The 13027-nt window shown below is 35.9% G+C and overlaps 1 protein-coding gene across 2 annotated transcripts in view; it reads right to left on the bottom strand.

Moving 5' to 3' along the window:
- Positions 1–13027, bottom strand: part of LOC107685541 (beta-chimaerin-like) — a 47218-nt gene that overhangs the window by 20477 nt on the left and 13714 nt on the right. Inside the window, exons 3-8 of one of the 2 annotated variants that reach the window (XM_016482159.1) lie at positions 7011–7043; positions 4335–4373; positions 1850–1905; positions 1617–1648; positions 1133–1246; positions 84–354 (exon numbers count right to left, since the gene is read on the bottom strand). In XM_016482159.1, the coding sequence (XP_016337645.1) occupies positions 84–354; positions 1133–1246; positions 1617–1648; positions 1850–1905; positions 4335–4373; positions 7011–7043 (545 nt within the window). The remainder of the gene's footprint in view (positions 1–83; positions 355–1132; positions 1247–1616; positions 1649–1849; positions 1906–4334; positions 4374–7010; positions 7044–13027) is intronic. The other variant, XM_016482160.1, reaches the window with a different exon arrangement.

Genomic DNA, 13027 nt, shown 5'->3' with positions numbered 1-13027 from the left:
ACATACGTGTACGTGTACAACAACGTGTACAAAGAACATTATGATATGAATATATATAATTTATGAAGAGGTATGCCCCTCACCTTTTCATCCTGCTGGAAAGTAACTTTTTTGGGCTCAGAGCGGGTCCGGTTGAGTCGGTGAGTGATTTTGTCCCTCAGGAGAGAGGTGTAGCCCAGATGCTGGTAGATGGGGTTTGTGGTCATCTTGGCGATGTATTCTGCTGCCTTTGTCTCAATATAGAGAGTAATGAGGCCGTCTGTAACCAGATCGTGAACTGACTCGAAACGTTTCTCTCCCACAAAGTGCTTTCCATCATAAAAGAGTCGGTAGTTCAGAGTCTGGCCACCAAATCTGAGTGACAGACAAGCAGTATTCATATTATATTACCATATACTATTATACAGTATTATATAATATTATAATTATTATATTATAATGTTACTGTATATTGTAAAACAAAGTATTTTATATAGTATTTTATAATATAATATAATATTTTATTATATAATTCAATGTATAATTATTTAATATCAATATAATATCAATATTATTGATTTTTAAAGAAATTTATAATTTTATTCAGCATGGATGTATTAAAATGGTCAATTGACATTGTTACAAAAGACTCCTATTTCAAATAAATGCTATTGTTTTGAACATTCGGTTCATAAACAAAATTCTTAAATAAAAATGTATCATGGTTTTCACAAAAGTATTGGGCAGCACAACTGTTTTCAACTGTAATAACAATAGTAAACATTTCTTGAGCATCAAATCGACATATTGAAATGATTTCTGAGGGATCATGTGACACTGAAGACTGAAGCAATGATGCTGAAAATTCAGCTTTGATCAGAATAAATTACATTTTAAAATAAAAATAGATAATTATTTAAATTGTAACATTTCACAATGTTACTGTTTTTAGTATATTTTTGATCAAATAAATGCAGTCTAGGTGAGCATACAAAACCTTGCGACCCCAAACTTTTGAATAGTAACAATATAAAGAAATGTAAAAATATTAAGTAAAATATAAAGTAACTACTGCAATATAAAGAAGAGGATGGATGTATAGATGGCTGGATGAACATACAGAGAAAAGGATATAAGAATAGATGGTGTGTACCTCAAAGCAAGTGTATATGTTCCTGGTTGTCTCTGACTCTCTCTAATGAGGTAAGCACCTTCTGTACCAGCCAGCAGTTCATCTGCACGCTCTCTGGAAATCAGACCATGAAACCTGTACACAGACACCATCATTTACCCTGGTACCCATACACATACACACACACAAACAGAGACTCTCATGCTTACATATTCACATGCACACACACTCTCACTCAATTGACACACCATAAATCACTGTATTTTTCTCTCTCCCTCATACACTATTTCATATTTGCACCCTCACGCACATCACTACACAAAATCAATATGCACAACCCCTCATAACACTCTTAAACAATAAATTCTGCTAAGTCACTCTAAATTTCACACACATTTTTGAAGAATGGGGTAAAAAGTAACCAGATGGATACCAGAAGTAATATGAGGAATAGTAGTATTGATGCTTTGCTTCCAAAACACCACTAATAAAGTTAGACACTCACTCTCTTCCATAGTATTTGGGTCTGCTCTCCATCTGCATGTTAGAGAGAAAAAGAAATACAGTTTTCAACACAAATGACTTTGTCTTACTGGTGACGGGAGAGTCTTTTCTAATAGGATTTTGTGAACATGGAGACATCTGCTCCAGTGTTTAGTAAAAGATATGCAGACTGAATCAATATGAGTCATGTTTGATAAACCTTGGGAGTGTTTACACACATTTTCCTGTACTTACCTCCTGAGGACATGTGATCCTCTTTGGTCTTGGTGCTTCCTGCTGTAGCTGGTACACTGAGGAACAAAAAGCAAAATATTTTTTCTGCTTTTTTAAATGAATATGAATATAAAAGTTGATATAAATAAATTGATATTGAATCTTTCACCATGAGCAGCAACCCAACAGGAGAAATTTTACAGTTTATTTAACCTCTAATCTTTATTTTGCTGTGGTAAGATACTGGTATATATATAGATCATGTCAAAACACAGCATTCTCTGTTAGACATTAATCCATTAGGTCTGAGCTTGAGGACACACACCCACTATCACTGCTGTCAGATTAAGCTACAACGCATTATAAAAGTGGATTGGGTAATATTGGTAAAGCTATTGAAAAATGAACACTGCGCAAAAGGCAAACAGATAAATCAACACCAACAGTTGGTCAATATGGGAATGGCGTACATGAAGGGCCAGTGTTCAGCTTAAGGGGGGGTTAGGCTCTGATGTTTTGATTGTGCCTGTTTGTTTGAAAATGTAGTACAGAGAATGGAGGTTAATACCAGGTATTCCTCAGGTTATCCTCTCCCAAATAATCGGCTTGCACAGGCAAGGTCAGTTTGCGGTCAGTTCAAACAACATTCCTTTGATAGCAAGTTACTTCATTCACAATGATAAAAATAGGGACTTTGAATTTGGAGCCACGGACTACGTCACTAAAATGGAATATACACCTGTATCTCCTAAAGGCGTCTTTCCACAGTTGAGTTAAGGCTGCTCTAGGCACAAAATCCAGCGTAAATGCGCAATGCTGCATTAAAGCCAGACTAAATTATGCCTGCTCAGTCCCACCTCAGCCCAGTATCAAATATACAGCTATAGGCTAATTTCTGTGTAAATGCATTTAAGCCACCTCTGAGCAGCATTAAATAGTCTGTGTTAAAACACCTAGGGCCTAAATGCCACTTGAGAAGCGCTTCTGTGCCACCTTTGTAGTGTAAATTTGGCACTATACAAATAAATAAAGGTGCTAAAGTGCACCTCCATCTCTCTCTGCACCTACAGTGGGTTTCAATCAATGATTTTTTATGAGTTTGAACACTGTAAAATATAAAAAATGAAATTAAAAATAAATGAAGGAAGGAATTAGAAATATTTGGATTTCTGATGTGACATCCGATTTTCTGTACAGAAATACATTAAAATGTCATTCATACATATTCTTGAATGCATCTCTTTTATGATGAACATTCAAGCATTCAAATACTTTTGATATGATTGGAGGGCGGACGCATTAAATTAAAAAGAATTAAATTCTTGTAAAGAAAACATGATTACGTAGTTTGGCATCTTTATTATTATCACTGCTTATTATATGACAATGTTGCATATAAACAAACATTTAAAAAGTCTCTTTAAATATCAGATAATTAGATTTTTTTAATGACAAGGCAAGATTAGTTCAGGTTGTAAAATGTTATGTAGGATGACTTCCCTAAAACAAAATATTTATTAATTAATAATTTATGATACTTGTACTATATACTATACTATATTTCTATATAGTTTATATCTATATATTACTATATCATTTTTACATCGAAAAATACATTTATGAGTCAGTTGTGCATTCAAGGTTTGAGGAAAATCTTTAAGAAAATTAAGAACATTTATGTTAATTTTTCAATTAAACATTTTAACCCAAATTGCATTGCTGGTAACAATTGTATTTACAAAATGTACTAAAAACAAATGTACCATGGAAGTGTATTGACTAGAGGACAAGGCAGTATATTATCAATCTCAACCAATTAGTTCTGTAATAAAGAAAAGTTTTATAATGGCATTTAGATCAGTGTGAAGAGAGCAGCACTAGTGAAATTATCAATGCCGGCTCAAAAACAGCAGCAGATGTGCAGGGATACTTCAGCTCGACATGGACGTGACCTTCTCTTGATGACTTCATTAAAAGCTGCTCATCACAGAGAGCAGCAATTGGCCGCCGCAGTCCGAGCATAGACAGAGTCTGGCCTCACTACTCAGATTTTTCCTCACAGGAAGCAGGAAGGCATCTGACAGCAATGCCAAGTTTTTGTCAAAGAAGCTCAGAACAAGCAGTGGGTTCTAGACAATATCCACCAGAATGACAAGGACGAGGCCTGCTCTAAAAATACTACACAGTGGGAGTGAATGCGAGGGAAACTGAGTTGAATCGTGGGATGGGCTACAAAAATTTGAGAGATTGATTACTGGCCATGGAGACCTTCAGCAAAAAGTGTTCTAGAATTGCTCCTGTCCACTTCCTCTGTGCCAGACCACATTCCCATGATGCAATGTTCTTCTGTTTGAAGCCCAGATTCTTGTATTTCTTCAGTTGAGTGTATGTTATTCTGGCTGTTTTTCCAGTATAGTGTGAAGTCTGTCAACTGGATCTCGTTTTCTACATTTAAATTATGTAAATCAGTACATGTATAATGTTAAAAACACATTAAAATACTCACAGTACGATTTCCATATCGGTGGCTGATAATCTTCAGGATCTACAAAAAAAGGAAAAGATAATAAAACAATGTCAGGATGTCTTCTGTTATGTGCTACGAACATGTGTTAAAATAACCATCTCTTGTCAGCTTGTTCTCACTTAACACGGTTTATGATATTTACTGTCAGGTTAAAGAGTGGCTGTGATCCAAGTTTATATTGTTACATTAATGTTAAGTTGTTCTGTAAGCTCTGATGCGTAATGCGCATGGCTGACAACATAATCCTTCCTGTACGATCCCCTCAGGGGCTTTTTTTCATTACAAATAAATCTTTCAATAATAATAGGGAAACTAAATGAATAAATCTTTCATTTAGTTTCCTTGCTCAAGGACAATAAATATACAAATGTGTTTGTGTAACACACTTGTACAAGTAAAATACATACAGACCCCTTTCATCATGAAGCAGCAAATGTTTTTTAAATTTAAAACACATGGGCTGTCAATCAATTATACATTTTAATCAAATTAATAACAATACATGCAGATAAATTCACCAAATTAATCGCATATTTAAATATCTAGTTGTTTTTGAACTTGGGCAGATGAAATGGAGCGATAATCTTTTTCACAGTTTCACATATTAAAGGAATACTTCGTCCAAAAATGAAAATACCCTCAGGTTATCCAAGATGTGCATGAGTTTGTTTCTTCATTGGAACAGATTTGGAGAAATGTACAATTACGTCACTTGCTCACCAATTGATCCTCTGCAGTGAATGGGTGCCGTCAGAATGAGAGTCCAAACAGCTGATAAAAATAATAAATACACACATAATTCACATGACTTTAGTCCATCAATTATTGTCTTATGAAGTGAAAATCTGTGTGTTTGTAAGAAACAAATCTATCATTATTGCATTTAAACTTTAAACCATCGCTTCTGGTCAAAATACGCATCCATCATCCATAATAACACTTCCTCCAGTTAAAAATGTTCCCTGTTGTCCTCTCACATCAAAATCCACCAACATATTTGTTTAGAAACTGTTTTGGACTGTTCTCTCTTGAAAATGGTGCTTGATCTGTGCATATTTCTCTCCTAATTCAGATGAGACCACTTTTTCACGGCGAAAGCGATATTATGGATAGACAATTCATATTTTAGCCTGAAACAACAGTTTGAAGTTAAAACTTCTTTATGATGGATTTGTTTTTTACAAACACTCAGCTTTTCACAAGACGTTTACTGATGGACTGGACACATATGGATTATTTGTGGATTATTGTGATGTTTTTAGCAGCTGTTTGGACTCTCATTCTGACGGCACCCATTCACTGCAGAGGATCCACTGGTGAGCAAGTGGAGCAATGATAACCTTCTCCATATCTGTTCTTATTAAGAAACCACCTCGTCTGCATCTTGGATGGCCCGAGTGTGAGTAAATTTTAATATATGATATAAGACTTCTATTGTTATTGACACGTTACACCCAAATACAGCTCCATTCTGTATAGTTTGTAAATTAGTTGTAAATTTGGCTCAGAAATGCTCTTCCAGCGTATATCTAACCTCAAATAACATTATGGTAAATACTCTCTAAATAGGGTGCGATAAATGAATGGTGAAGCAGCACTTAAAGTAAGCAAGTAATTTCTCTAAGAAATGCAAGTCAGAGCCTGACAGGGTTCAAATGGCTGTTGAACAGACAGTCTGGATATGCAGGTTAATTTGCATACATTATGCATACTAATCAGAATAGCAGCCCTGTACTCCCAGAGAAGACCATTTAAAACAGAAACAGAAGAACACCTTGAAACGATATTTTAATGCAAATAACTTACTGTTAATTTAGCATGTTAAATGAGCGCAGAAAATTACTTAAAACAAAATGAGCTAAGAAATTAACATATTTAATCATGTCCTCCTAAACAGTATGCAAGTTATGGACATGTTTCTACCATCTGAGCAATTTAAGCTTGAAGTACCAGTGCAGAGCATGGGGTTTGGGAATTCTGCAGTCAGCACAGGTCCAGCTGCTACTAAAAACCACACTGAGTGAGTAAGGAGCCATTCACATAGGACATATTTTTAGATCCAAAAACTGTTTGCAGGGGTCTTGATGCGTTTTAAATGCCCATATGATGCATATGAACACAGACCAACAAAAATGGTACAGACTGGTCAGCTGTGGACTGTCCCTTGTGAAAAAAAGCGCCTCAACGTTTAAATAGTTATATATTTATTAAATTAAAGGCCACATAAGTGTCCTTAGCGAGAGCACACTTTCCTGACAGTTTCTTAACACTTAAATGCACTTTGTATAATGTTAAAATAACGTTTTTACTTTAAAGGACATTTTAAATCATTATGTTTTTATCATTTGTCATGCTTTACAGAAGTTAATATATTTTAAATGCACTAATTTGCTGCTAAAAACTGCATTTTGCAATGTCAATTATGCGTAATAATTGTCAATAATTGCTTGTTTACTCATCAATTAAATTATCTTAATTCTGAAGGCAATGTTTATCAGTTAATATATTAATATTTGCGCATTAACATCCAGCATATCATGAAATTAATTTTTAAATTGATTGGCAGCCCTAAGCATTCATTTATTATTTATGAATTATTACCGATCCCACAGTAAACGGTATAAAATCTGTCAAAGAGCTCATTAAATTATTCACCTGAATCATTCTCTGAAGTCCAAATACAGAAGCCTGAAAGCATCAATAGAAAAATAAATAAATAAATAAAACAGGATTTTCAGGAATAAATCACAACAGTTCCTCTCAGTGCTTTCACAGTCTAGCCAGACAGGCTTCCAGAGAATCAATATTAGTAAGTAAAGTAGGCCTGACAGTAACTACACAAACCCATAAACAGAAATTTGGCAATAAGACAAAGACAGTCATTTCATAATCACCAGCATGTGTGAGAAATAAACTAGATCGTGGCGCATTAGCATTTCCTCATCCAAGAAAGTACCTGAACCTCTGATCATTCATGGAAAGACTAGCAATGACACACACACTGAGTTGAGAATAGCATTATACGGCCCTGGAAAGTGTGTGAAAGTTCAGAATGAGTAAATGTGTTATCTTGTGTAAAGGCAGAAGTAGATCAAATAAGAAAGATAGATTGGAAAATAGTAGCAGTGTCTTTGAATGCATAAATCAATGTGTGTTTTCTTCTCTTCCCTGAATATGTGCTGGTCTCTATGGATCCATGTCTTATAATGGTTAAATTGCAATATGAATAAATATGGCTGTTACATTTTATTCATTTCCAAATGTTAAACCAAACCACAGGGGGCCCTTTAAGCTTCTCTTTTGTTGACAACAGCCAGTTTCTCATTACAAGTTTGGGAAGATGTTTGGTGATGTTTTGTTCCCAAATGCATGACAACTCACAGCACATGCACTTTTTCAGTGAAAAAGTCCATCTCCTGTTGTCCTCTCACATTAAAATCCACCAAAACTCAGGCACTGTCTCTTTTACTGTCAGCACTTTACTGCGGCCAGTCAGCATTTCCTCCCTGCCTACACGCTCACAACACTAAACACAAGCTCAAAGTCCAAAACCACAACACACACAGCGCTCCATCCAAACCCGCTACAGCCAAACATACAACAACTGCTAAACAACATGGGCTCACTCTGTATACGTCTTGTCAAAATTATAAAAATGTTGTCAAATATGTTTATAGAGCCACAGGTAAAAAGCACACATAAAACTGAGCTGCCAAGTTAAGATACCCATTATGCCTTGACTTGGAAAAAGGGCAATCGCTATGCTGGGCCAAAATGAAAGGATTGCATGGTTTGAGGCTTTGGCATGTGCTTGCAAGGAGACCATTTAGCAAGAACATCAGGCGATTTAGTCCTTTTTCTTTCTGGAAGACGATGATGGTGAGGTTTAAATGTTGGCTGAGGTTTGGATTTATGTTTTGCTGGTCTCAGTCCTTTATAATTCATGAAGCAGAGTGAAGCACAACATTTTACATGCAGGCAGCAGTGCAGGACAAAATATGGAGGAAAAATGTAAATATTTAAAGGGATAGTTCACCAACAAATTATAATTCTGTCATAAACTGTGCCAAATGTCATTCCAGAAGATATTCTGAGAAGATCCAGAAGATATTTTGAAGCAGGGCTACGTGATTTGTGGATAAAATCTAATTGTGATTCATCTGAAAAAACAACATCAGGTTTGTATAGCTAGTATGGAAGCCCGTTTCCACAACTGAATAAAAAATTAAAAAAATGTAACTTTTTATCTCACAATTCTGACTTTTTTTCTCAAGAGTTGTGAGATATAAACTCACAATTGCAAGTAATAAAGTCAGAATTGTGAGATATAAACAAGCAACTCTGACTTCTTTCTCAGAATTGTGTGATATAAATTCGTAATTGCGAGTTATAAAGTCAGAACTGTAAAATATAAACTGGAAATTCTCACTTTTTTTTCAGAATTGCGTGATATAAACTTGCAATTGAGAATTATAAAGTCAGAATTGTGAGATATAAACTGGAAATTCTTCTTGCAATTGTGCATTTATATCTCACAATTCTGAGAAAAAAGTCAGAATTGTGAGTGTGTATCACGCAATTGCGAGAAAAAAAGGGAAAATTGTGTGATTAAAAGTAACAATTACATTTTTTTTATTCAGTGGTGGAAATGGGCTTCCATAGGCTTGTATATATAAATCTCATTACAAGTTTGGGAAGATGTTTGGTGATGTTTTGTTCCCAAATGCATGACAACTCACAGCACATGCACTTTTTCAGTGAAAAAGTCCATCTCCTGTTGTCCTCTCACATTAAAATCCACCAAAACATACAGTGCCTTGCGAAAGTATTCAAACCCCTTCATTTTTTTCACGTTTTGTTGTGTTGCAACCTTATGTTAAACTGCTTTAAATTACTTTTTTTCCCCCACATCAGTCTGCACTCCATACACCATAATGACAAAGCAAATAACAGGTTTTTAACATCTTTGCAAATTTATTAAAGATAAAAAAAAACGTAAATGATTCCATTGCATAAGTATTCTCTACTATCTCTAAAATCAAAACACAAAAAATAAATAAATAATGGTGCAGCTTTTGGCAAATGTGAAGCTACGTCATTAACTGAATTTTACCGTACATTTCTGCCATATGTACATCAATTTGACATAGTTACCACTGACAAGCTACTACTAAATATATTGTAGAAACTTAATTTTCTGTAAAACTGCTTTGCAACGATTTGTATTGTGAAAAGTGCTATACAAATGAATTGATAGCGCGCTAGCTAACATATGTAAACATTAGTTGCTGAAACGTCAATGACGATCTGCAGCGTGAGATCACGTGAGGCACTCCATCTGACATGATATTCTTAAAGTCCATGTGAACCGGAAGTTGCTGCCGACTTTTTCAGTATGGTGACTCCTGTAAAGCTGCTCTACAACGATTTGTATCGTGAAAAGCTCTATACAAATAAACTTGAATTGAATTGAACTGAATTGATTGTGCATATTTCTCACCTGATTCAGACGAGAATACCTTTTCTCTGGAGAAAGCAATATTATGGATAGACGACTTTAAAAAACATCTTAAGTCAAGCTTCAGTCGTGTGGATTACTTGTGGTTTATTGTGATGTTTTTGTTCTCTTGTTCTCACGGCACCCATTCACTGCAGAGGATCCATTGGAGAGCAAGTAATATATTGCCTCTAATGAAGAAACAAATTCATCTACATCTTGGATGGCCGAAGGGTGAGTACTTTTTCAGCAAATTTAAATTTGTGGGTGAACTACTCCTTTAATTGGCCCAGTGTCCACTTTACAGTATTCAAGTGAGATGGATTAGCTTTCAATCTGTGTTTATGTGAGCGTATGTTTGGATTAGAATGAAGTTGTATTGTCTGTTGGAGCGCAGGGGTGCTGGCATGCAGCAAACAATACAAAAAAAGAATTATTCTTCAGTGGCTCATTTGGAAAATGTGATTTCTTTTGGTGTTCTGCCAGGTGCTTTCTTTTCACTATCGCTGGATCTAACAGAGAGCCTGGAGAACACTGAAGGAGGAAACTTCAGGGTCAGGAGGTGCAGACAGCCTATTCACAAAACACTCCTGGCTACTTGCAGTATGTCAATTAACAGTGAACAAAAGCTTCGAAAAGCCTGAATAGGAAGAATATTGCAGTCAGTGCTATTAGAATGGTGAAGGTTGTGCTTTGTAAAGGCTATGAAAGGATGTAACTGAAAGACACTGTACAATATCAAACTATACTGCATCTTTCTTGATTAGACACCAGAGTTGCTGCCGTCCTCAGGAGAAAAGGCTTTTAATTAAGCAAATTTCCTGCCTGAATGCTACAGGCAATCTGTGAGGAATGTCTGTCATTACTGAAAAAAGAGACTAGATGAATCTGATTACAATGTGCCAAGGACAAATTGTTGGAGATATGCTGCCAAAGCTCTTATCATATTCAACTTCTCCATAGCGCTATAGCACAGACATCCATTTGAGGTAATATTTTACAGGCTGGGTAATGTTAAATGTCACTTGCTGTTGATTTCAGGCTGGAGCAGGAAAGATTTGGTTGCTTAGAAGATTCTGAGACCGTTAAAGCTGCTTTGAGATGGAGAGTTGGACGACTATCTGCAGCTCACACACACCCTCACAGCTCCCACTTTCTTGGGCAGACTCTTATCTCTCACACAAATTAAAGCTCAGCGGATGAGAGGGAACAGGCTTCCTTAGGGCAAAACACACATAGAAATGCAGATGCACACTAGCAGTATGTACTTCAAATGAACACCCCGTCTAAAATATCTGCATGCAGAGGAACACGACCTTAATAAAACCTCATGACAAAATCTAATCCCAACACCCTCACATACACACATACACTATCATCCGATTACTTTCTATACATTCTACTTTGACTTCTATTATTTTTACACTGATATTTCTAATGCTTACAGCTAAACACTTGGCTGGTCCCTACAATATGGTTCCACACACTATATTTTTTCAGGTTTACTGTCTTTGTGAGAAGCGTTTCCTTGTCAACTGCAACAGCATTTACAGGGCCATGGCAAAAAAATAATGTTAGCCTTATGTGAATGTTTATTGAATGTGAGGAAATTAAGCAAGAAACATCTTTTTATCGAGTTGTCCTCGCTGGCGGCAAGCACTGTTTGATTCACAAACATGGTTTATGATGGTTTCTTTTTAGTGAATCAAAAACATAGGCTGAATTTGGAACAGGATACTAGAAAGTTATGCTGTTTCAAGTTCAGCAATACAGCACGATCAGTGTGATTCATAAACAAATGACTCTTTTAATTAATCATTAAAAAAGACTGGTTTGAATCAGTCTGAATCCTTCACTCATCTGAATCCATCCGAGCGATTACTGAACCAGCATCTTATCAACATTTTACTTAACTACAGGATATTATTATTTATTTCAATTATAGAAATAAGGCAGGTTTTGTGCCAGTATCAATACAGACCGCTTGTCCACATATGAAAACGTTACTGGCACAAGTTAAACATTAAACTTTTTTGTAATAAATGAACAAATTTATTATAAAAATTGTTTGCATCACAGTTTTGTTCATTCAAGACAGGCTGTCAATGAATTTTGCGTAAGGAAAAAAGATTTCCCCACACAGATTTTACAGTGGGTTTAATTGACCCTTTGCAAAGAGCTTGATTGACAGGCGATCTGACCAATCATAATGCCGAATCCGCCGCCATCTTGTCCGACAGCTACGGCCGGAAACTAACAATAAATGAAATTTTCTACTTATTAGATCGTGTTTTATTAACGTCTACACCCATCCCAACCCTAAACAATAATGCAAAAACAGTAATTATTGTTGTACAGTGTGACAAAATTACGCTATATTGATGTGCGAATGCCCAGTAGCCGTAGCTCTATTCCTTCTAGCCTGAACCACAAATCAGACAGGAGAGTAGATTCACTTCGATGGACTTAAACTTGAAAAATGGTGTGTTCCACGGTTGAAATAAAATACGTTCTGATGTTTACTCATGTTTATTTCGTGCTTTAAGTACATATGAAAAGACAATCGGTTCACGTGTTTGAACTGAGGTGATACAGTGATCTGTCACGACCCATTACAGAGCCACAAAACGGTATTTACTGTTTGAATTTCTTTAAAAATTACAAAATTTAAAGGCTGAGAGTCCTGAGACCTTGTTTCATACCAGAAGTAACCTGATGTCTTGTCTGTCGGCGTGTTGTCAGTTTCCTCAATGTAATTTTTTACTGGCGATAACAACAGTAACTAAGGAGGGCGGGTCTTTGTGAAGGGTCAATTCACCCTTTGCTAGGAGTCTGATTGACAGGCAATCTGACCAATCATAATGATGAATCTGCCATTTTGTCCAACAAACAAACCAGACAGAAGAGTAGATTAACGTTTGTGGACTCAAACTTGAAAAATTGGATGTAATGATGCCTTTCCAGAGTTGAAACAAGATACCTTCTGATGTTCATTCATGTTTATTTTGTGCTATAATAACAAGTAAAGAGGAGGAGATGATCCGTTCACGTGCCGCTTGAACTGAGGCGCTACAGTGATCTGTCACGACACATTAAAAGTGGGGTAAGCGATTTTTCAAAAACGCTTTAGAAAACTGATTCGGGCCGAGTAGCAAAACAAACTTGTAGCCAATCA

Source organism: Sinocyclocheilus anshuiensis, unplaced genomic scaffold, assembly GCF_001515605.1.
Source record: "Sinocyclocheilus anshuiensis isolate Anshui unplaced genomic scaffold, SAMN03320099.WGS_v1.1 scaffold185, whole genome shotgun sequence".
NCBI lineage: Eukaryota > Metazoa > Chordata > Actinopteri > Cypriniformes > Cyprinidae > Sinocyclocheilus > Sinocyclocheilus anshuiensis.
Note: the sequence above shows the minus strand (reverse complement) of the source record. Positions and strands in the feature narration are given on the sequence as shown.